Below are 25,287 nucleotides of genomic sequence, written 5' to 3' on the forward strand. Positions count from 1 at the left end.
TGAAGGTGAATCAGAACATATCTAAGGTCAAATATAGTCCTTGAATCAGTAGCTCTCAAAAATGCTGTTGCATTTATATAATGGGAGGGGGGAGTGTCTTGGGACACAGCTACTCTCTAGGAGGTTCTGGGTAGGGATTGCCCATAATCCTTTGGGGTGGGGGTTTGAAGGTGTTCAAAGAACCCATACAGCAAAGTATAGGGACCTCCTCTTGGCCCCCAACATCAGCAGGGCTGGAAAAAGTTCAGACATCCCTTCACCCCATCTTTCACCCCAATTCAGGGTGCCCCAGTTTCCATCTTCTGAACGCTCACTCCCCACTCCCAAGGAAAAGGAGATTGGAGTGGGGAGCAGAAAGATGTGCAGTCTTCACCGAGAGACATTTATTGAGCTCCTTATGGGTGCCAGGCACCAAAGAGGAGCGCACAGAGGTATTAGATAAGGTCCCAGCCCTCAAGGAGCTTCTTGATGACCAGGGGAAAAGAAAAGGGGGTGGGGAGAAGCTGGTGTCAATCACAGGCCTCTCTCCTTTCTTTGGTGGTCTCAGAAGTGGCCGGGCCCAGAAAGGGACAACTTGGACGAGTGTCCAAGACATATATGCACAGGCCACACATGTACAAGACACATGTGCAGAGCCCACCCAACTACAGAACCCGGGTACAGGATACGAGAAGTGTATGTGTCGCACGTGGGCAGGATTCACATGCAGAGTCCATATGTGCATAGGCCACATGGGTGTAACACAGGAACTGCATCTCCCCAAGCCGGGTTGGCTAGGTAGGGGGAGGGCTCCAAGCCCCAGCCAGCTAGGCTCCTCAGGGCTGCGGCTGGTACTGGCCCTCTGTGGCTGTGAAGAAGTCCTCCAGCACGCTGCGCAGGTAGTCAAAGGTGGGCCGGTCCTCCGGGAGCTCCTTCCAGCACAGCATCATAAGTTGGTACAACTCATCTGGACAGTTGTCAGGTCGTACCATGCGGTAGCCTTGCTCCAGGTTCTGAATCACCTCAGGATTGGTCATCCCTAGAGGTTGATGGGAGAACTGACATCAAGGCTCCAGGCTTTGGAAGCCCACAGGCAGGGGTGATGGTCAAGATATTTGACAACTTGTATAGTGTGAGCACCAATCCAAAGGGATCTTGGTCTTCATCAATGGTAAAGCTATACTTGCGATAATTGCTAAATGTCAGTCGTGCCACTTGTAGTGTCTGCTATGGCTTAAACACTCAATAATGCACACATGTGGCTGTGAGACTTTGGGTGAGCCACGGCACCTCTCTAAGCCTCAGTTTCCTCATCTGGAAAATGGGATAACAGTAGCTCCTACCTCATAGAGGTGTTATCAGGATTGAAAGAGAAAGTGTATATATAGCATTGAGAATGCTGCCTGGAAGAGGAGATGCAGCATAAAGAGTACCTGTAATGATGATTATTTGGTAGGGAAGGATGGAGTGGTCAGGGCCCAGGGCAGGATGGGGGCCCACAGCCAGGACAATGGGGGGGCTTCTCCAGCTTTTAGAACAGGCACATGAGTTGCTGCATCAGGAATCCAGATGGACCCTGGACCCCAGCAAGGCAGACCCTGCATGGGGCAGAGAAGATTCACTAGGCCCCTCCATGATCCAGATGAAATCATCTTTGGGCCACTTCCTTCCCTTGGTGCTGATCCTGGCCCCCATAGTAGGCTCTTTGCATGTAGACCCCCAAGAGGAGCTGCTCTGGAGAACTGCATGGTCACAGCAGAAATATAGCTCCCTGTTTCTAAATTACCTGTATGGCCTCTGGTTTCTCCTTCATTCTCCTGAGAAGAGACTGTGACAGGCAGTCCCCAGAGCCTAACCCCTAGAGGGTCCTAGCAAAACAGAAGTTTTACTCCTACAAAGCTTCAGACTGGACCCTAGTCAATAGAGACCTCTCTTCCCCAGGCCTTTCCCCAGGGGGGCCTCTAGCTATGTGTCACTCAGATTTCAAAATCAGGACACTGAAGGACATAGGCCAGGGAACAAGGGTACAAACCTATTGGCTACACCCAGCCTAAATACAGCCCACAGCCCTACTTTGGCTTGGCCCCTTATAGTGTTTTTTTTTTTTTGTTATTGTGTGTGTGTATATATATCTTTTTTTTTTCTTTTTTTGGCATGTAGGATCTTAGTTCCCCAACCAGGGATCGAACCCGTGCCCCCTGCATTGGGAGCATGGAATCTTAACTGCTGGACCACTGGAGATGTCTCCCCTTTTGGCATTTTTAAACAATGTGAATCATCACCAATATTTGGAAATGGGAAAATTTTCCTAAAACTCCAAGTTTTGGCTTCTCTTGAAAAAACAAAGATCTGTTTTTTGGGCCCCCATGTCTTAATAGGAGCCATCTGCTACAGCAGATGTAAGTTCACCCAGGTCCCCATTACTCCCCATAGTTTCCCTGACCCTGAAGCCACGTGTCAGTTGCCATTTATCATCATGCTTTCACTGCCTTTATTCTTCTAATAGAAAAATTCTCTAAGGGAGCACTGTGAACTCTTGGCAGGACAACGAGTGTGTTTCTAGCCCCGGCGCTGCCGCTGGACTCTGTGATGGGGCAAGTCCAGGGCAGGAGAGGCCTGCATACCCTCACCTGATTCTAAGGTGTCTTTACCTTCCCAGGAGCAAAGTACTGTGCACACTGATGGGGATGTAGGAAGCTTCTGCAAGTCTGGCCACTGTGCTCCATGACCTCCTTACCCTGTCTTTGTATCCTATTTCCTTTCCCCAGAGTTTCCTAGCAAGTTCCTTCCAAAAACAATTTCATTCCTGTCTTGGCTGAATTCAGGGGTAAAGGACTGTCCAGGAGATAGAGGGAGGAATGGAGAGGGTGGGGATTAGCTGTTTACACGTCTCTCTCACTCTACATGGAAGGCTTCAGAGGGACGGGAAGTCAGTGTTTAGTGAACACCTACTATGAGTCAAGCTCTTTCACAAATAATCTTGTTTCTCATATCATGAAACTGAGGCTCAGAGAGGTAAAGTCACCTGCCCAAGTCACTTGCCCATAGTGATTAATAATAAAACCTAACACTCCTGAGTGCTTCGTATGGGTCAGGTACTGTTCTAACCTCACGTTTTACAACTGGAGAAAAAAGGAATGATCTGATCAAAGCCAAACAGAAAGCATCAGTGGCAGACCTGGTAATAAGAAGCAGGCCTCTTACCTCGCAGGCCAGATCCTCTTCTACATACTAGGCTGCCAGTGTTAGAACTAAAGAAAAGAGCTGGAATTGTTGCGGGAAGAGACATCCAGAGACAGAGATGGAAGCCAGGCCTGGGAGATGTGCACCTAATTGGGGATGTAGGAGTGCCACCCCTGAGACGATGGAGGAGAAGCAGCTAGAGAGTTTCAGATTCTTAGCCTGGGAAGAAGTAAGTGGAAAGACATGAATTTGCTGCCCTTCCCCATCACCCTTTCAGCTCCTGCCCTTGACCCTGACCTGGATAAGGGATGCGGCCATGAGTGACAATCTCCGTCAGCAGGATCCCGAAAGACCACACGTCCGACTTGATGGTGAATGTCCCATAGTTAATGGCTTCTGGTGCTGTCCACTTAATGGGAAACTTGGCCCCTGGAGGGAGGAAGTGCGGTCACCTGGGTCTGCTTGGCCAGACCCTGCAGACTGCAGACTTCCCTCATGTCCCGTACCTACCCTCCCTGGCTGTGTACTCATTGTCCTCGATGAGGCGTGCTAGGCCAAAGTCTGCGATCTTGCAGCTCAGCGTATCAGACACCAGGATGTTGGCGGCCCTCAAGTCACGGTGGATATAATTCCGCTCTTCAATGAATGCCATGCCCTCTGCAATCTGCAGGCCAGGTACAGGTCAGCAGTCCTGGGCCCGACATCCTTCTCCCACTGCCCTGTGCCCATGCCCATCCCCTCCCCAGTCTCCTTACTTGCGCTGCCATGTCCAAGAGTTTGTTGATGGTCAGCTTGATGCCTGTGGAGGTCTTGAGAAAATCCACCAGGCTCCCTGTGGGCAGAAGCAAGAGCTGCTGACCCAAGTTGCCCCAGGGGAAAGCCCTCAGACCCTTCTCCCCTAACTGGGAGTCTAGAAGCAGTGTCTGATGTGTGGAAAGGAAGAGTAAAAGCTGAAAAAGGAGGACTGTGTGTTCAGAGTGAGGATGCCTGGGATGTGTGATGCCCTTTTCCCGGGGACTAGGGGGCTACTTGGAGGGGTCTGCAAGCTTCTTGTCACCAATGGGGTGGAGCCCAAACTCTTCAGCGAGTCATCCAAAGCCCTGCATGGTCCACATCTGTAGTTTCTTCTCTTCCTTCCACTCCTGCCTCTTTTACTCCACCCACCCTAGACAATTGCGAGATTTTCCACATAGACCCCTGGGTTCTCACCCCAAAGTCTCTTTGTCCCATGTCTCATGCTAAAAATTCTTTTTGTTCATGGCCCAGCTAGACTATTCCTCTAGAAAGCCTCTCTAGATCTACCAAGTATAATAAATTACATCATCATCTTCCTTCTCCATGGTATACTGGAACTTTCCTATGGCACAAACTCTGGTTTTCCTAATGTGCATAACTGATAGCAGCAATCAATCAATGTTCCCAGCCCACAGTAAGCAGCAATAAATGTATGCTGAATGTAGTAAATGGAATCTGGAAAGAGGTGTCCTGGAGAACTGAGAGACCTCAGAGTGTAGCAGAGGGTAACTAGAAGACCAGGGATGGGAGTGGCTGGAACAGAGCTAGTGACCACTGGTCCTTCTCAAGAGACTAAAACCCTATGTGAAGATGACAACAACTTGAGTGTCTCCAGTATGAGTGCTGAATTAGTCACTGAAGGCAAAGACCTCACCCAGAGGCAGCAAATATGTGGACATAAACTGCCATTCCTTCATTGTATCCATGGCAGATGTTGCTAATCAATCCCGGTATTCACTTCCAATGAACCTCAGAATCCTTCTCAACACAGAACTCCAAGCAACTACCAATTGAAGGTGGTCCACTATTTGCCATTTCCAGAATCCATTAGCCAATTAACAGCTTTTTTCCCTTCCTGAAAGAGGGACAGATCTTATACTCCCAAAGAATCAGAGGCAGATAACAACAAACTTACTAAGCTGTTACTATATGGTAGGCCCTGTTCTAACTGCTCTATATGCATTAACTTTCATCCTCACAAAAACCCTATAAGGGGACTTCCCTGTGGTTAAGAATCCGCCTGCCAATGCAGGGGACACGGATTCGAGCCCTGGTCTGGGAAGATCCCACATGCCACGAAGCAGCTAAGCCCGTGTGCCACAGCTACTGAAGCCCGCGTGCCTAGAGACCGTGCTCCGCAACAAGAGAAGCCCCTGCAATGAGAAGCCCACGCGCCACAATGAAGAGTAGCCCCCGTTCGCCTCAACTAGCGAAAGCCTGCGAGCAGCAACAACGACCCAACACAGCCAAAAATAAACTAAAAAAAAAAAAGACCCTGTAAGAAAGTTGCTATTGCATTATTATCACCATTTTACAGATGAGGAAACCATGGCAGAGGGAAGTGAAGTGACCAAGCCCAAGGCCACACAGTCCTGAAGCCAGGATTCTAACCCAGGCAGTCAGACTCTAGAGCCCTTAATGACTACACTTATTTCTGGATAAGCCTGTTTAGATTTCTGCTGTTATTCTTGGGGGAACTGAGCATCAGAGGTGGCACAGGGACTTGGTCCAAAGCTGGGCCTAGAAATTCCTATTTACCTTCCTGGGGCTCTCAATCTGTCCGACAGTGGACTGAGGGAGGGGGAGGGGCTCACCCAGAACTGAAAAAGAGGGCTTTGGAGCACTCGCAAGGCTCAGGGGCAGAAGGGAGAGAGGTGGGGCTAGGGACCTACTCATCTCCTGAGATCAAGCATCCTTAGATCAAGGTGGGGTTTGAAGAAGGCAAACAGGACTGACTGCAGGTCAGAGAAGAAGGGGGGGTGGGAGGGGTGAATGCTCTTTCAGAGCCTGCCACCTCAAGCTGGGCTCCCAGACGGGGCTCGAACAACACATCCTCTTCTCCACACGCCCTATAGTCGCTCCTGGAAGTGAGTCTTTGGGGGCTCAGGAAAATTCCTCTAAAACACCTCAGCGCTGAGCCAGGCCTATCTCCTACGCCCTCCAGCAGGGGCAGAGGAGACGGCAGTGCCCCCCAGCGGCCGCGCACGGAGGCGGCGCTCACCATTCTCCATGTATTCCGTGATGATATAGATGGGCTCCTGGGTGACCACCGCGTAGAGCCTGACCAGCCGCTGGTGTTGCAGCTGCTTCATGAGGTTGGCCTCGGCCAGGAAGGCATCGGGGGACATGCTGCCCTGCTTCAGGCTCTTCACTGCCACCTTCGTGTGCCCGTTGTAGTACCCTGGGGCAGGGAGGGGTTGGGGGAATCACTCGGAGCCCATGCCCCCAGAGCCAGGCAGCTGCCCCGAAACAGGGCACTGTCGTGGGACTCTCACGACCTTAGATGCCTCCCCTCCCCGCAGTCCTGGAGGGCCTCACTCACCCATCCACACCTCTCCGAACTGGCCAGCCCCCAGCCGCTCCACCAGCTTCAGCGTCTCCCTGGGAACCTCCCACTCATCCTCCCACCAGGGCTTCTGGGGCTTCTGGGTCTGGCAGGGGCGGCTCAACCTCGTGCACAGCCCGTCCGAAGAATCTGTGAGGATAAGGGAGGAGGGTAAGGCTGTGAATAAGGCGGGACTGGGGGTTGGGGCCCACCCAGTCCCCACCTGGGGAAATGGACTGGCAGGGGAGGTGTGTGGAGCTGTCACCTGATCTCTGGGGCTCCAAGGTACCGCACCTCACCCACTGAGGGGGGAATGAAGGAGCATACTGAGAGATGGATGGAGGGTACCCCGAGAGGCCCTGGGGGAGGCAGGCTGACAGGGCACAGGTGCTAACCCTAACCCTGCCGTGCTCACTCATGTAATGGCGGACCAGCTCATGCAAGCCAGGAAAAGTGATGCGGGGGGAGATGTAGAAGCCGCCTTTGTCCAGGTTACGGATCTTGTAATGTTTCACCACTTCTCCCTGGGTCTGGTCGAAGTCCCGGACGGACAGTGAAAACGATCCTGAAAAAAAGAAAGGATGAAGGAGCGCAAAAGAGGGGGGCGGTGGCCTCCAGAGAATCGCACCTCCGCCGACGCGCCACACACACACACCCATCCCACACCAACCCCGCGGGCTCCTCGCGCCAGGACCTCCGCTCGCTGCCCCAGCCCGCGGCCCCGCCCCCCGCCCCCCGGCCAGCCCAGCCGCTCACCCGTGGTGCTTTCACTCTCTCGGATCAGGAAGGAGCCGTGCGTGTTCCCGGGCGCCAGGAGCTGCCTCTCCGCGTCCTTGCGGGTCAGGGTCTTGAAGAACCAGCTGAGCAAGGCAGAAGCGAGGGCTTCTTTCGTCTGTTGGTCCGTTCTTCCTCCATCACCCTCCAGCATTCACACCACCCCAAGCATCTCTCCTTTGCTCCGAGGTCCCTGGATCTACACCCAGCCATCCCGCACGACGAGTCCCCACTCACGGTTCGGGCTCCAGGCTGTTCGCTCTGGCCACAAAGTTGAAGGGGATGTAACCTTCCTGGCCCGTGGTCACGGACTGCGCCTTCCACCACTCGCCGTTCCTGAGCGACAGCAGCGGTTAGCACGGTCTGCTCAGCCTTGCACTTGGCTGGAAACCCCCCTCGGAGCCCCCAATTAGGCCATGCCACCCCACCCTTCAGCTCAACACTCCGAAGCCTCCCATTTTGTCTTAAGGGCACCCACTGCAAGCCAGATCAGGGGCCGCAGGGGGGCTGCAGTACCGGAGGTCCCCACTCCCTCACACTCTACCGCAGGGCAAGGATGGATGGCGTGAAGGGGACACTCACTGCTCCAGGATACGTAGCTGTTCACCCTTCTCGAAGCCCAGATCTCCATCGTGGGAAGGCTCATAGCTGTGCAGGGCGATAACCAGGTTGTCTGTAAAGACAGGGGGAGTCAGGGAGAACCTGTCTGGAATAGGCTGGGAGAGCGACTTCAGGAGTTACATGGTAGCTGACAAGACAGAGGGGGGAGGAGGAAGGACAGGGGGTGAGTAGGTGAGGAGATGGAGGCTGACAGCCAAGGATCCACAGGACTTCTCTTCCAGGCCCTGCTGGTTGAAGTCACCTTGCAGTGGAGAAGCTGGGGGGTTGGAGCCCTCGTAGGTGACCAGTGGATCCCGCACTTCAGAGCCATTCCAGATGGACAGCTGTGGGGTGGTGTATAAGTGGAGTCAGAAAGCTGGGGCTGGGTCAGACCCTGGCTTGCCTCCCCACTGCCCTGCTCTCCTTCACTTCAGCTTGGCTGGGTCTTATCACTGAATTTGCCGACCACATGCTGCATGACCTTATGAGAATGCCCTTTCCCTCTCCGGGGTTCTTTTCCTTTCTGTTGCAGGGGAGAGGGCGCGCTGTTATCTCAAGGACCTATAGTGGTGGTCCGTTTCTCTCCTCCGGGTCGTACACCCACCCGACTCCCACACCAAGCCCCCTGTCTTGCCTCTTACCATGGCCTTGCCCTCCAGTGGAACTATGGGGTAATGGCAGTTCTCACACACATCGATGTTTTCCATCCAGTCATCTTCAGGGTTTGAGCTGCAGCTACAGCCCATGGTCCCTGGGGGAATGGAGAGGGCGCTGAAAGGGCTCCCCCAAGATCTACCCCTGCAACATCCGACATGCTAAGACCTAGCCCTGGGAACTTCCAGAAGGACCCGAGATCGGCAGCTCCCCAGCCCCCATTCATAAGCCACAGAAAAGCTGAAATGGGGTCCTAGCTCCCACCTGGGCTGGGCAAACCGCCACAGGCACCTTTGTTAGTCTAGTTGCCCACTTCCTGCCTCTCCCCACTCCCGCTCTCTCTGCCCATCCCCCAAGTTGGGGGACTTCCTACTAGAGATCACATACACTTCCCCAAGCCCTAGGGAAGACCTAAGTTTTGATCCTCCCCTACCAGAGGGGTGTGTGCGCCCCGCCTCCTAATTACAATTCCCCTTTCCAGACGAGGAAGCTGAATATGAGACCCTTTCTCCCGAATGTCAGCCATCAGGCTTCTGCTCCCCCAAACATCCCCGCACACGAAGTCTCCTTCAGAGGCTTCTTTCTGCTTCTCCCCAGCAGAAAACACTCCAGTGGCCCTCTTGGCCATACCTTTTCCTCGTTTGCTTGCTTTAGCAGTGGAAACTTTTTGTCAGATGAAATCAAGCCGAACCTCATAGATCAAGCAGGTCAAAGTGGAGCTGTTCTGCCTGAAGCAGAATGTGGCGGGACCTCACTCTGAAGCTCCTGGGAATCCCTGCAGCACCTCCTCCCCCAGGGCTGCTCCTCAGGACTGCTTGGAAACAGCAGTCCTCAGGTAAAGTTTAATTGAATTTACTGTGCATTCAAGAACCTTTAATATCAGAATCAAATCCACCTCCTCGGTCTATTCTGCTACACACACACACACACACACACACACACACACACACACACATTCACACAGCCTGTGCTCTGAGCTAGTCTTCCCAAAAACTTCTCGCTCTTTTCTTACAACGTGCCTTTGTTTATGTGGTTCGCCTGCCTTGGAATGCTTTTGCCCATCTGTTGAACTCTAACTCAACCTTCAAGCCTCAACTTAGATATCACCTTCTCTGTGAAGCCTTCCCAATGCCCAAAGCTCTTTGCTCCTACAGCATTCCACTTAGACCACAATCATCAACTTAGGCACTGAGTGCCATGATTACGCTAATTTATGTGTCAGTCCCCCTGCCTCTCCTACCCCCTTGATGAGATGGGGGGTTTTATCAAGAGCAGAAGCTGTGTTTTATTTGCCTGAATGTCCCAGCACCCGGAACTATTCTTGTTAATAAATGTTGACTGGTATGTGGAGGGTTGACGCACAGATTCTCCCATCTACAGAGGTCTTAGAAACCACCAGGTCTAACCTCTGACTTTAGATGAGCAAACAGAGGACCAGAAAGGCCTGCTTAAACTCACACAACTGTTTGGGGCAGAGTAAAGCTAGAGTTGCTAATACATGCTGGGACCAAGTAGAAGTGGGGACCAGTGGTGGGTTTTTGGTTAGCAAGACTTAAGATCCGGGGCTTCCTTGGTTGCTCAGTGGTTAAGAATCCACCTGCCAATGCAGGGGATAAGAGTTTGAGCCCTGGTCCGTGAAGATCCCACATGCCGTGGAGCAACTAAGCCCCGTGTGCCACAACTACTGAGCCTGTGCTTTAGAGCCCGTGAGCCACAACTACTGAAGCCCGCGTGCCTAGAGCCTGTGCTCCGCAACAAGAGAAGCCACCGCCATGAGAAGCCTGCGCACCACAACGAAGAGTAGCCCCTGCTCGCCACAACTGAAGAAAGCCCGCACGCAGCAATGAAGACCCAACGCAGCCAAAAATAAATTAATTAATTAAAAAAAAAAAGACTTAAGGACCTATGTCAATTATATCTTAATTAAAGAAAGAAAAAAAAGATTCAAGGATAGGCCCTGGAGTTATGTTCAAATTCTGGTTCTGATAACTTACTGTGTCTCTTTGCTGAAATCATTCTTCCCCAGCCTCACTTTGCCTTTTCCGTCAACTGGGGATCGTCATCCCTTTCTCATAAGCTTAGATGAATGTTGGCTTGATTTAGAGCTGAGAAAGACTTATACCAGTGCCCATTCTGCCCTACCAACCCCTGCTTTGGAGGGTGGGAGAATGGGACTGGTAAATAATCCTCTTGGCTTTAAGCTCATGTTTCTTTTTTTTTTTTTTTTTTTGGCAGTACACGGGCCTCTCACTGTTGTGGCCTCTCCCGTTGTGGAGCACAGGCTCCAGATGCGCAGGCTCAGCGGCCACGGCTCACGGGCCCAGCCGCTCCGCTGCATGTGGGATCTTCCCAGACCGGGGCAGGAACCTGTGTCCCCTGCATCGGCAGGTGGACTCTCAACCACTGCGACACCAGGGAAGCCCTCTTTTTTTTTTTAATTTAATTTTTATTTTATATTGGAGTATAGTTGATAAGCTTATGTTTTTTAAACTGAGATACTTATAACCTTTCATGGGTACCGGAAGTCACGGGTATGTACCTCCCAAAGCATGAGTGTCAAACACATAGTTAAACCTTGTTCACGTAGTTAAACAGACATAGATCTATTACAAATAGAGGAAAATACAAAATGTACATGGAATTTTAAGCCAAATCAAGAGACTTTCAAGGAAAGGTGTACACGCATATACTCTTTCCGCTACTGTAGGAGTCCTGGGGAGACATTTGAGAAATCTTGCTCGGCTCTGTGGCTGCAAATGGCTTTTTAATTTTTTTGATTGCTAATTTTATTATGGCTAAGAACTGATCAGCAGCAAAAGCCTCCAGAAAAGTACTGGTAACAACCTGGAACCAGCCTAAGATGAGCCGAGCTGTCTAGTAAGGTCCTGAGCAGCACATTGTTTGTGATATTCAAATAGGCCTTGGAAAACCACAGGTTGGTTATATTACACAGAGAACACCAACATCAGATGAGGTGTCAACTTAGATCAGTAAGGTCCCTTCCAGGCTTGACATTCTCAGAGGCTTTGAAAAAGGGTAAGAGAAAGATGAGAAAAGTTTGGGGTTGAGAAAATGTGATGAACTGGGGTGCAGCAGTGATGGAAGGCTGGTAGGCGGGGCAGAAGGAACTTTCTGAAGACTGAAGCTCGTAGGGCTGGAAACTGTACCTGTCCAGGCTGGGGTCACGTGGGGAGGGAAAAGGAGCCACAAGGCCTTGGGTCAGGGTCCAGGAGAGCATGCAGGCAGGACCTATATCCTGGGTAAATCTCGGCCTGCCATAAAGGACTGGGGACAGATATAAAAGAATGAAATATTGCCATTTGCAGCAACATAGATGGACCTAAGATTATCATACTGAGTGAAGTAAGCCAGACACAGAAGGACAAATATTATATGATATCACTTATATGTGGAATCTAAGAAATAATACAAATGAACTTATTTACAAAACAGAAACAGACTCACAGACATAGAAAACAAACTTATGGCTACCCAAGGGGAAGGGGGTGGGGGAAAAATTAAGAGTATGGGATTAACAGATACACACCACTATATATAAAATAGATAAACAATAAGGATTTACTGTATAGCACAGAAACAACAAGGATTTACTGTATAGCACAGGGAACTATGTTCAGTATCTTATAATAACCTATAATGGAAAAGAATCAGAAAAAAAATGTATATATGCATAACTGAGTCACTTTGCTATACACCTGAAACTAACAAAATATTGTAAATCAACTCTACGCCAAATAAATAAATAAATAAATGAAAGGACTGAGGCCAGGAGCGAGAAAAAGTTAAGCTGTGTTAAATTAAGCCAAAAGGTACTCAGTAACTCTGCTGGGTATCTGACCCCTAGTGTTGCCTCTGTGGCTTATTCAGTGCACCTGGAGCCCTCCAGCTGCAGGTAGCAGGCCCTGCCGTATACAAAAGTGTGAATTTTGGAGTATAGGGCCTGGCAGCAATCAGAAGACCCCAAGACCTGGCAATGCCAGAGGTTACTTTGGTGAGTGGCTCTCAGCCACTGGGAGCTACATGCTCCTGTGAAGCCCAAGGATAATGTTGAAGGTTATTTCAATATTTCAAAAATCTGAAAGGAAATGGTACTATGATTTGTTTCTCAATATGACAAATTGCATTATCGTTTCTTCAATGCATACTTAAGTCTCTGATGAAAATTTGAACTAGAAAACAAGAAAATTAGTACCTAAATGAGGTCATTCAGTCAGCAAAACCCTCAAAATCATGAGATCCATGGGGGAAGAGGGGAAAAGTACAACAGGGGAAGGGCAAAGGAGTCCTTGGAGGGAAGAGTTGAGAAGTACTCATGTAAGTCACCAGCCTCATTTTAAAGATGGAGAAGGTGGCGGATCAGAGAAGGTAAGTGGTTTTCCCAATAGCACGTGAGGGCTCTTGGCAGAGGCGGGACTCCAATCAGGCCCCACCTCCTTTTTCAAGGTACTCTGCTCTATTCTTCCCTCCCTGGAGACTAAAGCGGGCAGGGAATCCTGAGAGGTCATGCAGACAATGGAGAAGGGAGGGAGGTCTGACAGAGTGGGGTCCACTCTCCATCAAGATGTGATCATTGTGCTGTTAACAAAGGCCTTTCTCTCTAAGGCAATTCTCCCTCTATTTGGAATGCATGTTTCTGAGTGTACATGTACCTGCTTGGTGAATACAAGTCAGCACATATTGAGGCATGTGAATCATTGAGCATCATGCTTATGTGTACATACCCGTGGGTATGTAGGAGCCCCTGTGTGCAGATGGATGTGCAACAAAATGGGGGCATGTATAGTTTGTGCGTGTCCCTATGTAATTGTGAGGTCATATATGCATGTATTTATTTGTACAAAATGTGGGTCCCATCCTAGTCTGATTCAACCAGGTTAATAAAGGAGGTCGGCAAAAAGAAAATCAAAATTAAAGCTTATGGGCTTCCCTAGTGGTCCAGTGGTAAAGAATCCGCCTTCCAATGCAGGGGATGCGGGTTGCATCCCTGGTCTGGGAACTAAGATCCCACATTCCGCAGGGCAACTAAGCCTGTGGGCGCAACTACTATGTTCGTGCACCTCAACTAGAGAGCCCGCGTGCTGCAAACTACAGAGCCCACGCGCCCTGGAGCCTGCATGCCACAACTGGAGAGAGAAAACCCGCACACCACAACTAGAGAGAAGCTCACGCACCACAACTGGAGAAGCCCGCGTGCCGCAACAAAAGATCCCACATGCTGCAACTAAGACCCGATGCAGCCAAAAAGATAAAGAAAATAAATAAATTTTAAAAAATTAAAGCTTAATATAAATTTCTCATAGAAAGAAAGGAAGGAAGGAAGGAAGAAAGAAAGAAAGAAAGAAAAGAAAGAAAGAAAGAAAGAAAGAAAGAAAGAAAGGTGGGAGGGAAGGAAGGAAGGAAGAAAGAAAAAGGAAACAGATCCAGAGAATCCCCAGGACTCTCAGAACCAGTAACAAAAGCAGATTCTGTGGTGAATGAAACAGGACATTCTCTTCCCCCAACTCAGGAATTCAAGGTCAATAGGAGGAATTTTGTAGATTCTAGACCTCGTCTGACTAGCGTCTGAAATGTTCTCAGTCAAACTCAAGATCTGTCCATGGTTCACAGAGCACCTTGTGCCAGTGATAAAGGGCCCCCCCTCCCTGGGGTTTCAAACTTGGAGAGTGGAGTGAGGGCTAGATTTCAGGTACCATCCCTCTTGTCTCTTTGCACAGAGCCCAACACACAGAGTGGCCCTTCTTACTCTGTGTAGAATTGATCAAAAATCCCAGGCTGTGTGAAGCTCCTAGACTAGAGTTTCTGATCCCAGGGTTGTTTAGGAATCATATCACAATGAGCTCTGATTCTTGCCAACGTGTTCACTTTTATCAACTCCATAGACATTGTCTCGCCTGTTCACTTTTATCAACTCCATAGACATTGTCTCGCCTCATAGAATGTGTTTTGTCCCCTTAAAAAAAAATGTAACACTTTTCCTCCCCTAAACTGTAAACCGATTCATTTATTGAACATTCTGTCCAAAATGTGTGCCAGCTTCTTGCCTGGTTTCTTGGGCTAACGCTTTATGTCAAGGGCAGGCAGGCTCTTCAACTGCAGACCACTGTTGCACTCTGGGCCACCCTGTGGCAAAATCTGTCAGGAATAATTTAAAACATTTTCTTGGCCTTTTTCTTTGGCCAAGATTTGGTTACTGGCAAAGTTGCATGTGTTCAACGAATAGCCTTAGCTGTGGATGCCTGCACAGAACACTCACCATGGTACTCGAGAATCAGGGTTGACAGCCATGGTAAATAATTTCTAGTGGGTAAAACAAGGATGTCTCCTGAATTGCCTCCTTTTTTGTGTGTTCCTCTTTGATACAATACCACTTTGGAATAAACTCTGTGAATTCACAGAGTTCACAAAAAAGAGAACAAAAAGATAAGCCTTCTCTTATGCAAACAAGATGGATTTATTCTCATAAACTGGGAGTGGTTTAAACATAGAACTGATTCTGCTGGTTAGTTATTGCCATAAACAAGGGCTATAGAGCAATTATTCTAAAGCTGATATTTTTGGTAGAGGCCCTCCAACTAGTAACTTATATGTACCTAGTAATTTCTTTTATTGAGCCCCCTTCCTCATGTACCTCTGTCTGTATTCTGCATCATGGGGGTTTTATCAGGACGAAGCCTTACTTACAGTTTGGCGATCCACACCACTTTATTAAAGTTTCTGGAATTCTGCAGGTCAGGGAGGCTCAGCTCATCATATCCATATCATAGTGAACCAAGTTCATTCCCAAGGCCTCCCAGTCACTCACTGACAGAGGGCCTTTGGGCAGGTTACTACACCTCTCCGAACCTCCCTCAGTTCCTTTATCTTCAAAATGGGAATAAAAAAGGGACCTGCGTCTAGGGCTGTTGTGAACGTAATATGCGATATGTAGATGATCTCATATAATAAAGTACTTAACATGGTGCTTGGTACATAGTAAGGACTAAGTAAATGAAAATAGTTATTTGAGGCCTGCGTGGGTATTTCATTACCCCAGCCTTAAATACATTCATTTTCCTTTCTGATTTTTGGCACTTCCACGAACCACTTTTTCACCTTTAATATATTTACCTCAAATGGAAACTTCACTACCATAATGGAAAACCAGAACATAACATTGTAAATCAACTATATTTCAATTAAAAAAAAAAACAATGGAAAACCAGTATCACCAGCCATAAATAGAAATCTGTATATATTAAAATAAACACATACTTTAATACCTAAATTCACATTTGTAAATATTCATTCCTTACCCCCCTAAAGTCACTCACCTGCATCAATGATGCACAGGCCATATCTGGGGAAATGCCACACTGTGAGACAGAACTCTGGACTTAGGCCTCTATTGGTAAGTTAGAGGAGACATAACTTTCTTCCTACTTGGCCAGCCTATCGACAAAAATTTAATGGGTATGTCTTATGTGCCAGGCTCTGATCTAGAGCTGGGGACACAGAGGTGAGCAGTCAGAGAGGCTCCCATCCACTTGGCCCTGCCTGCTGTGTTAGAGGTGGGTGCCCCTCTGGCGGGTCACTCCATTTTCACAGGAGGCAGTAAGGCCTGTCTTCAGCTCACTGATCGGTAACGTCTGTGACACTGACAAACTGACAACAAAAAACAGCAGTATTTGCCAGGAAGTAGCATCTCAAAATCACCACCATTACCCATTAACCAAGTTAACGACATTTAGCTAAAACCGCTGAAAAGATGAGGTAGATCTCCATGTGTTGACATGGAAAGACGTCCCAGATACAACACGGCAAGCAAGTTACAGAACAGAATGTAGAGTTTAAGTCTGTTTGCATTTAAATATGGAGATATAGGGGATTCTTTTAAGCCAGGCTCTGTGCTAAGCCTTCATTTGCATGACTTCATGTAATTCTCATAATAATCCTATGAAGTAAGTGCTATTATTACCCCCATTTTACAGATGCAAAAATTGAGGCCCAAATGGGGTAAAGGTATTTGTCTGAGGCCTCATAACAAATAAGTGGTAGAGACGCGAGCTGAACCTCGGTCTACCTGTGCCTCCAGAGATTAGGCTCTTAACCAGTATGCTTTCCAACGGCCACACATAGGAAAATCTGGAAGGACGTGCACCAAATTGCCCACAGTGAGCATAGCCCAGGAGTGAGGTTGGAGGGAGCTGTATTTCTTATATGTCTTTGTATGTCTCTGTACTGTTTAAATTTTTTAAAACTGCCATGTGCTAATTTTGTAGTTGAAAAACAAAAAAACAACAAAGCCCCCACGAACACAAAAACTCTGCTAAGAGACACAAGCATTTGAGGAGAATCAACTGTACACTTGCCCTTCCACTCCTCTCCTTGTCTCAAGAGATATAGGCATGGAATAGGGGATACAGGAAAAAAGGTTCTGCGACCACAGAAGTCTGAAAAACACTGGGTTAGACAAAATCGAACAGCCACCTTCTCTGGGGAGACTTTCAGAGCTTCAACAAGCTAATGCTGATGGTGAAGTTAATGTGGGACATTTTGTAGCTTAGACCATGTTGATTTGGCCCCAGACCGTTTTCTTTCCAGGTGGCTCATGGGACTAGCGTTCTTTAGAACAAGCATTGGAAATGCAGCTCCAGGTGCTTTCAAACCAACACCTGGATGGTATCTTTGTCCCACCTGCCCCTATTCCACCCACATACTCAGCTCCCCTCAGCATCGCTTTCACTACGTTGAGCTTGGCCTTGAAGCCATCAGCTTGTGGGTGTGTGGATGGATTTGTAAGATCCAGTGTATGATGTATCTGCGGTCCCTGCCTCTGCCTCTGAACACACGTGCACACATACATTTTCCAATGATGATATGAATGGTGTTTTGGCTAGGGAGGGAGGGTTCATGTGTGTGTCTGTGTGAAGCTGTGTGTGGGACCCTCCTCTAAAACAGACCCTGTGGCCCAATCTAGAGTTCTCACACCCACTAGTACACACAGGAAACAAGCTCATTTGCAAAGCCACACCACAAGTGTGAGGGAATGGGTGGCTCACTGGCCTGCCCAAGGTGCTGAGTAGGAGTAATTCTGGTGCAGACATCCCCCCCACCCTTTGGTGCACAATTTGCAGGAGAAGGGGGTGCCTAACCTCTGTTAAGCACCTACTGCATGCCAGGAACCACCCAGGGCACATCACAGCCATTATTTTCTCTTTGATTCCCCACAGGCACTCTGTAAGGAGGGATTTATTATTGCCTCTTTACCAATAAGTAAACTGGAGTTCGGAGAAATGAAGCCATTTGTTCAAGGAAATGGCAGAACTGGAACTGTACCTGGGTCCACCTGGCTCTGAAATGCGTGTCCCTCACGCTACACCAAACCCGCTGGCTCTCTTGTGTTTGGTCTTGCCCTGAGGCCTCTGCCCTCCTGGGACCCAAGAAACAACCCAGGGACAGTGACCTTGGCTTCATGTCCTAGGTACTCTGCAGAATGGGCCTTTATCCTTCTCAGAACTGCCTTGACTCTTCCAGGAAGCCTCCCGGATCACCTAAGGGAAGACTTCTCCCGTCCTCTGAACCCTCCGCCTATTCTCTTGCTCCATCACTTGGCCTTTTTTCCCTTAGAGAAGAATCTCTGTCCCTGAGCCCCGAGGGTGAGGGACCCTGAGTCATCTATCAGCACAGGCTGGGTGGGAGAGGGGACGGCTTATGCCGGTCCAGAGTCTGGATGAGGGCAGGGAGACCCAGCATGTTTTTCAGGCCCCACAAGAGGCTGCAGGCCTTGGAGCTGGGGACAAAAGAAAGGCTGGGACATGCTGACTCAGTGGAAACTGTGTTTCAAGAAAAACTCCAAAGGCGGAGAGGGAGGCAGGGGAAACCTGCAAAGTGTGGCTCGGGTGAGGATTTGCCCCATAAACAGCAGGCTGAGAGCTAGAAAGTGAGGGGGTGGGCAGGGAGCTGACTCTGCTTCCCTGGGCTGCCACCACCTTCCTGGGGTTTGAAGCAGGAATCAGCAGGACCCACTGGCCCTACACAGACAGCAGCAGTGGGAGGGGGGCTAGAGCAGGAGGGAGCAAAGGGAAGAGGGGAGGACTTCCTGCGGACACAATGGCAACTTTCCAGATGGAAGTCCACGCGGTCCTTGCCCGAGGCCAACTACACCCCTGTCCGGGATAAAAATAGCCCTTCCTCTTCCCGTCTCCCATCATTCTCTCACCCCCCAACTTCCCAGAGTCCGGTCAGATACTTCCACCCGGGAGGCCCCATGCCAGATGATAAGTATCCCTTCTCATGCCCATCCGTTCCCAAAGGAAGACTCCTCCTTCTCTCACAAACTGTTGGTCACTGAGGTTGAAATCACTTCTCACGTGTCCATCTGGATGCTCTGGGTGACTCCTCTCTCTCTCTCTCAGGAGAGTCTTGTCATTGGGGTCAGCCCCAGCAACCGGAAGTGTTCTTGGGACCCCTGACTCAAGCCTGCCCATCACCTTGCTCCATAGGGGGTGTGTGTCACACCCTAGGACATCACCCTCTCTCAGGGCCGTCACCCTCTCTGCCTCTGCCTTGCTGACGGACGGCAGGGAAGGAGTGCTTTGCCCCAGTCTGGGCCTCAGGAGGCTCGTCCATCATGGGACGAGGGACTGGATTTAGGGATTTCTGAAGGCCTTTGTAGCACCTGACAGTCTATGTGCCACATCCCCAAGGAAAATGCTCCCAGTGAGGTGGGGCCTGATGGCCGGCAGTGTGACAGAGGCGGGAGGTAACAGCTACGCAGGAAAGAGGTCATCCGGCTGTTCTGCCTGTCTTCCACCTGACCTCCAGCCAGGTTTTTCTGTCCCCCAGCCTGAAGGGCTGCTACATAGCTGGGGAGCCTGGCCCCAGGCCCAGCTGCAGCCCTCTGCTCTCAGGCCCCCCGCCGCAGCCCCTAGACCCCTGTTCCCAGTACTCCTTACCTGCCCAGCCCAGGAGCCCTCTGGCCCCATTCACATGGCCTTCCTGGCCTAGCCTGGCTGCCCAGACACAGCTTCAGCTCCCCTCTCCGTCGTAGCCACTGCGTGTCTCCCCGCGCCCACGTCCCACCCTGACTTCCTGCCACCTCCTGAGGGCCCCAGCAGCCCAACCACAGGCCTCCAGCACCCCAAGCTTCCTGCTGCCATAGCCCCCCGCCTCTCAGCCCTCAGGGGTCCTATACGTCTCCAGTCCAGGCCCTACTCACCCTGAGGGTGGCACTTGGAGGTGAGGGAGGATATTTGATAGAACTTCCCCCCGCCCTCCCAGGGTGCACCTGGACAAGAGATTCAAGGGGAGCCTTGAAACCCCACTGAGCGGGAGGCAAACAGACACCCACTCAGCTTGCAGTGAAGGGCCAGTAGCACTGCTGTCACAGTCTGAGAGCTGGGTGACCCTTTCATTACAGTCGGAGGGCAAAACTAACATCACTTCAGAGTCAGAGGAGAGGACAACATCCCTGTAACATCACTGGAGAGCAGACACCCGTGCTCCAGTCAGATAGATACCAGGCTCACACAGCTGCTAGACACAGCCATGCCGTCTCAGGGCACAGGACAATAGTTTATTATATGCAGAGGGTAGGCTAACACCCCTCTTACGGACAGAACACTGGACAACAGGCTGTTTAAGAAAGTGGGCAGAACAACCTCGTCTTTAAAGGGGGCAGAGAAACAGCCTCTGTCGTGGGCAGAGGGCAGGACAACCCCCCCTAATTATAGTTGGAGAGTAGGGCAACCCTTCTAACCAGGTAGAGGCGAGACCACAGCTCCTGTCAGAGGCACAGGGCCTGACACCACCTCCTGCAACAGGTGGGAGACAGAACAGACACTCCTGCCCAGGCACCCAGGTGCAGGCAGCAGACTGGCCGCGCCTTCTATTATAGGCAGGAGGCGGGGACCTTGTCACAGCAGCAAACAGGTCAACAATCTCCCTTTCTTCAGGGGCCAGGCTGAGGGTGACACCCGTCAGAGGCTGAGGGCCAGGTCACCAGCGTTATGAGGAACTCTAGGTGGCCTCTCTCAGGCCCAAGAGCTGGGCCTTGATCCCACCCGGCGGAAAGCATAAATATGTTGCCACCGCCTAAGCCTGCCCTGGGGGAGCGGGCTGGGGGAGGGGAGCCCACAGAGCATTGTTGGGGTTTGCAAGGCTGTGTGCACCTCAGCTGCGGAGGGAAGGGGGAGACAGGAAATGGGTGGGGGGAAGAGGAAGCCTGAGCTGGAAAGTCAGACAAAGAGGGTAACACAGAAACAAAAGCCGAGAAATACAAAAAAACAAAAAACAAAAAACCTACCGAATGACACAGAGCCCAGAGTCCCAGCTGCGGGCCCAGCTCCCCTTGCTGTGAACCTGAGCACTTCACAGTCCATCTCTGGGCCTCAGCGCAACAGCAAGAACACCACTGGGGCTAGTAATAATACATAATAATGCACATTTATTGAGGGCTTACAGTGCATTATCTCACTTCAGGTGTATCCAACCACTTGTGGAGTGAGAATTAGCATTTCCATTTTAAAGACAAAGAAACAGATGCAGGGGTTAAGGGACCTCCTCAGAGTCTCATATCAATAGAAATCAGCGGCGGAGCTGCCACGGAACCCAGGTCTACCAGATCCTGCGTTCTTCAGCTGCCCATTTACCTAAGTCACCTTCCATGGGGGTGATTTAGAATTTTAAGTTCTTTTCCAGTTCTGATCTTGATAAGATAGAGCAACAGAAGTGGAGCTGTGGGGAAGATGGGGCTCCATCTGTCCATCTCCACCCCCAAGGTCAGCCTTCTCTCTGGCAGTAGAATCCCTGGTCCCAGCAACAAGTGACATACAGCCACCTTGGGCCTGAATAAATGACTGCAGAGACCTTGATGGGAAGCAGAGGTTTATTGAGAAGCCTGGGAGTCTGTGAACTCCTCCCCTTCCTCCACACCGTCCCCCCTCCCCCATCTGGGGCAGCAGGGGCAACAGGATGCAGGGGCTTTAAGCTCCCAGAGCTCTGAGCATCTCCCGGACTCTCCCCCCACCGGTCTCCAGGTGCTGGCTCCTCTGGGGCACCCCTCCTTTCCTTCTTCCCAGGTGGGCTGGGGAATGGGTAGCGGGTGGCGAGGCAGGCACGCGGGTGCCCCTCAGCAGAGGGTGAAGCGCCGGGCGCTGATGTTCATGCGCGTGAGGCCCAGATGCCGCAGTGGCGGGGCCAGGGCCAGGCCGGCTCCCGGCTCCAGCTCCAGCTCCATCTCGGCCTCGTTCAGCAGCTCTTGGTGCAGGTGACAGACTTGGTCCACCTTCAGTCGGTGCAGCTGGGCCCGCAGCCGAAGCAGCTGCCCTGCCAGCTGCCGGTCCTGTGCCTGCATCTCCCGCTGCGGCCGAGAGGGGGCGTGAGCCTGCTGAACCTCCCATTTTTCCCTCCTGGTTAACATCCTGGGTCTCTGCACTGGGTATGTCCTCCCCACACCCTCACACCCCAGCTCTATCCATCCCATCTCATAGATCTTGCTCTAAAACCAAGCTAAACAAATACAGGTACATGGGGCCCAATCCTAGATCAACTAAATGGAATCTCCAATTTGGAGGCTGGACATTTTTATATTTGCACATATTGGATTGAACCACCTATTCAACACTGGCCTCTTGTACAGCGTGGTCAGTACCTCCTTTGTATCTTTGGGGTATAGCAATTCCCAGAGTATGGGAGGCCATGCCTTCCCCAGCTATAACTGGTTGCCCCACAAGGGCAGACTCTGTCCCCTGAGCCACAGGACCACAAGGTCAGTAGACTGGATGGACTCCTTCTTCAGCAAGGCTCCCTGAATAAAACACTGGACAAGTCAATGCCTGGCTCCTCAGCCCTGGGACAAAGCCACAGGAGTGGGCATTTGCTAGAGGCAGGGTCATTCTCATTCCCTCCCCATACCCAGTGTCTTGTGCCCTAAGGACTGCCCTCAAGGCCCTCTGCAAGGCTGCCCTCCCCACCAGACTCACCAGCTCCCGTCGGAGCCACTCAAGGGCAGAGTCCATTGAGTCGAAGCCGCAAATGGTCCCAGGTCCCCCGGGCTCGGGTCTGGCTTGGGCCCTGCGCCAGGCCTGGCTCTGGACCTGGGCCGTCCACTCCAGATATGAGGGCCGCCGTGTCTGCAGCTGCAGCTTGGCCGTCAGCGCCTTTACAGAGTCCAGGCTCTCTTCTTCTTCATCCTCCTCATCTTCTTCACCCACTGCCTGGAATTTCAGTGGCTCCATGGACATGGTTGGGGATGAGGGACAGGGCAAGTCTGAAGCTCTGGGATTAAGGGAAGCCTGGCAGTATTACCCAGGAAGAGATGGCAGAAGCTGAGGGTGAAAGAAATGTGCAGGGAATGTGCGCTGGTGAATGTTCAAGGTGGGTCAGGGAGGCTTGAGTGTGTCGGGGTGGGTAGGTAGATGGGTGTGGGAGGCTGAGTGTGCAAGGGCTGGGATTTTCCTACACTGCTAACCCGGGAGCCACGTGATGCCTGTCCGGGTGGGGGCAGGAGAAGCCCTGCTCCTCTGGCCCCTTGGATAAAATTTATTGTCTTTGCCCAGAAGGAGACACCCAGTTCCCAGAAAGGAAGTTGCTCCAGGATAAGAAAAGCATCATCCACACCAGAGTCTTGGCCCTCTTCCCAAGACCCAAGTTAAGGGATTGGGGAGGGGATAGGAGGCTGACAAGCTGCCCCCTGTCCTCACTTATGACACTGGCCCTTCAGCAAAGGAATAGTGTCCAGATCCCTGGCTCAGGAGTCAGGAGAACTGGGTTCTGGTGCTAGATCTGTGGGACCTTGGACAAGTCACTGACTCTCTGTTGGGACAGATCAATGATTTCAAGCTATATTCTAAGGAACTTTTGGTTCCCTTGGAAATCCCTCAAGGACTGTGTGCAGGGTAAGGGCACAGCTGTGGATGGCCTCCTAGACCTTCCTCTCCCTCCGCCTCCCAGGGCTTCAACCAGAACGGTTCCCTTTTTAAAACTTTGTATTGAAATATAACACACACAGAAAAATTTACATGTCATAAATACATGGCTTGCTGAATTCTCCCAAACTGAACACACTTATGTAAGTGGTACCTAGATCAAGCAAAGGAGTATTACTATCATCCAGGAAGCCTCTTTTGTGCTCCTGGCCTATCACAACTCTCCTAAGGGTAATGTAACCAAGCATAGGGCTTGCTCATATGCCTGCAGCGCAAAAAGCCAAGCTCTGACAGGGTGTTTGCAGCAAAGTAAGGGTTTATTGCAGGGAGCCAAGCAGGGGAATAAAAGCCAAGCCTCAGCTCCACTCCAACTTGGTCTTTGAATGTTGGGGTTTTTTTAAAAAGGGGGAAGAAAAACAATTTTTTAATAAATAAAAAATAAAGTAAAAAAATAAAAAAGGGGAAGAACCAGACTTCCCTGGTTGTCCAGTGGTTAAGACTCCACGCTTCCACGGCAGCAGGCACAGGTTCAATCTCTGGTGGGGGGAGTTCTGCATGCCGCGTGGTGTGACCAAAAAAAACCCCCAAAATAACAAAAAAAAAAACAGGGGAAGAACAAAGAGGCTGAGATTAGCCATCATGTTGTGACGTTTCTGTGACATTTCGTAATCGTTTCTGTGACATTTCTTTTTTCTCTTTTTCTTTTTTTTTTCTTTTTTTTTTTTTTTTTGCGGTACGCGGGCCTCTCACTGTTGTGGCCTCTCCCGTTGCAGAGCACAGGCTCCGGACACGCAGGCCCAGCGGCCATGGCTCACGGGCCCAGCCACTCCGCGGCACGTGGGATCCTCCCGGACCGGGGCGCGAACCCGTGTCCCCTGCATCGGCAGGCAGACTCTCAACCACTGCGCCACCAGGGAAGCCCCTGTGACATTTCTTAATCATTGTTTCAGGAGTCAGAATGTCTCTGGTTTATGATTATCTGGCCAGGGGTCCACAGCTAGGGGCTGATGAGCTGTTACCTCATCTTGTCTTAGAGAAACAACTTGAATTTGTATGTTAATGATGATATCTAGAATAGCAGTTTCAGTACATTAATGATGTTATTGACAGCAGCAATTTTGGACTTCTGACTCTGTGTTTGTTTGTTTTTGTTTTTTTGGCCATGCCACAAGGCACGTGGGATTTTAGTTCCCTACCAGTGATGGAACCCGTGCTTCCTACAGTGGAAGTGTGGAGTCTTTTTTTTTTATTCTATTTATTTTATTTTTGGCTGTGTTGGGTCTTCATTGCTGCGGGCACGGGATTTCTCTAGTTGTTGTGGTGTGCAGGCTTCTCATTGCAGTGGCTTCTCTTTGTTGTGGAGCACGGGCACTGGGCACGCGGGCTTCAGTAGTTGTGGTACGTGGGCTCTAGAGTGCAGGCTCAGCAGTTGTGGTGCACAGGCTTAGTTGCTCTGCAGCATGTGGGATATTCCCAGACCAGGGCTCGAACCTGTGTCCCCTGAATTGGCGGGCAGATTCTTAACCACTGCGCCACCAGGGAAGCCTGGAAGCACAGAGTCTTAACCACTGGACCACCAGGGAAGTCCCTGACTCTGGTTGATTAGTGTTCATTTAGCACAGGATTGAAGTCAGAGGGGACATAAAAGAGAGTAAAGTTTTAGATAGAGAGATTAATCATAAACTCAGTAAGGAATCTTGGTTTTAGGGGGACTTGGTTTCAGTAATACTACCCTAATTTGACAGCATAGATTAGTTTTGCCTTTTTGTATACTTTCTAGTGGTTCTCAATCTTTTTTTTTTTTTTTTTAATTTATTTTTGGCTGCGTTG

General features: G+C 50.4%; 2 protein-coding genes and 1 long non-coding RNA gene across 4 annotated transcripts; 1 reads left to right on the forward strand and 2 right to left on the reverse strand.

Moving 5' to 3' along the window:
- Positions 1-368: 368 nt before the first annotated feature.
- LCK (LCK proto-oncogene, Src family tyrosine kinase) lies at positions 369-19,617 on the reverse strand. Of its 2 annotated transcripts, none has more exons than XM_004266522.3 (13): positions 19,486-19,617; positions 8,518-8,627; positions 8,139-8,220; positions 7,859-7,949; positions 7,514-7,612; positions 7,259-7,362; positions 6,918-7,067; positions 6,500-6,652; positions 6,179-6,358; positions 3,918-3,994; positions 3,673-3,826; positions 3,460-3,591; positions 369-1,018 (listed from the first exon to the last, which is right to left on the reverse strand). In XM_004266522.3, the coding sequence occupies exons 2-13, from the start codon at positions 8,620-8,622 to the stop codon at positions 816-818; spliced, it is 1,530 nt and encodes a 509-aa protein (XP_004266570.1). In that variant the 5' UTR covers positions 8,623-8,627; positions 19,486-19,617; the 3' UTR covers positions 369-815. The 2 variants fall into 2 exon arrangements, with proteins under 2 accessions (XP_004266570.1, XP_049569176.1); XM_049713219.1 differs by lacking the exon at positions 19,486-19,617 and adding an exon at positions 9,161-9,257.
- Positions 9,245-10,422, forward strand: LOC125965147 (uncharacterized). Its single transcript, XR_007478712.1, has 2 exons — positions 9,245-9,365; positions 10,140-10,422. It is a non-coding gene; the product is annotated as an uncharacterized LOC125965147 (long non-coding RNA).
- A 1,785-nt stretch (positions 19,618-21,402) lies between the features above and the next one.
- Positions 21,403-22,989, reverse strand: FAM167B (family with sequence similarity 167 member B). Its single transcript, XM_004266524.3, has 2 exons — positions 22,513-22,989; positions 21,403-21,890 (listed from the first exon to the last, which is right to left on the reverse strand). The coding sequence occupies exons 1-2, from the start codon at positions 22,771-22,773 to the stop codon at positions 21,660-21,662; spliced, it is 492 nt and encodes a 163-aa protein (XP_004266572.1). The 5' UTR covers positions 22,774-22,989; the 3' UTR covers positions 21,403-21,659.
- Positions 22,990-25,287: the final 2,298 nt, after the last annotated feature.

Source organism: Orcinus orca, chromosome 1 (assembly GCF_937001465.1).
Source record: "Orcinus orca chromosome 1, mOrcOrc1.1, whole genome shotgun sequence".
In the NCBI taxonomy this organism is placed as follows: Eukaryota; Metazoa; Chordata; class Mammalia; order Artiodactyla; family Delphinidae; genus Orcinus; species Orcinus orca.

Excerpts from the sequence above, each read along its gene's own strand:
- LCK (XM_004266522.3), bottom strand. The coding sequence starts at position 8,622 with ATGGGCTGTAGCTGCAGCTCAAACCCTGAAGATGACTGGATGGAAAAC. Across the intron at positions 7,613-7,858 it reads CAGCTACGTATCCTGGAGCA|GAACGGCGAGTGGTGGAAGG; the intron begins GTGAGTGTCCCC and ends GCTGTCGCTCAG. Across the intron at positions 6,653-6,917 it reads GCTGGTCCGCCATTACATGA|ATTCTTCGGACGGGCTGTGC; the intron begins GTGAGCACGGCA and ends TTATCCTCACAG.
- FAM167B (XM_004266524.3), bottom strand. The coding sequence starts at position 22,773 with ATGTCCATGGAGCCACTGAAATTCCAGGCAGTGGGTGAAGAAGATGAG. Across the intron at positions 21,891-22,512 it reads AGTGGCTCCGACGGGAGCTG|CGGGAGATGCAGGCACAGGA; the intron begins GTGAGTCTGGTG and ends TCTCGGCCGCAG.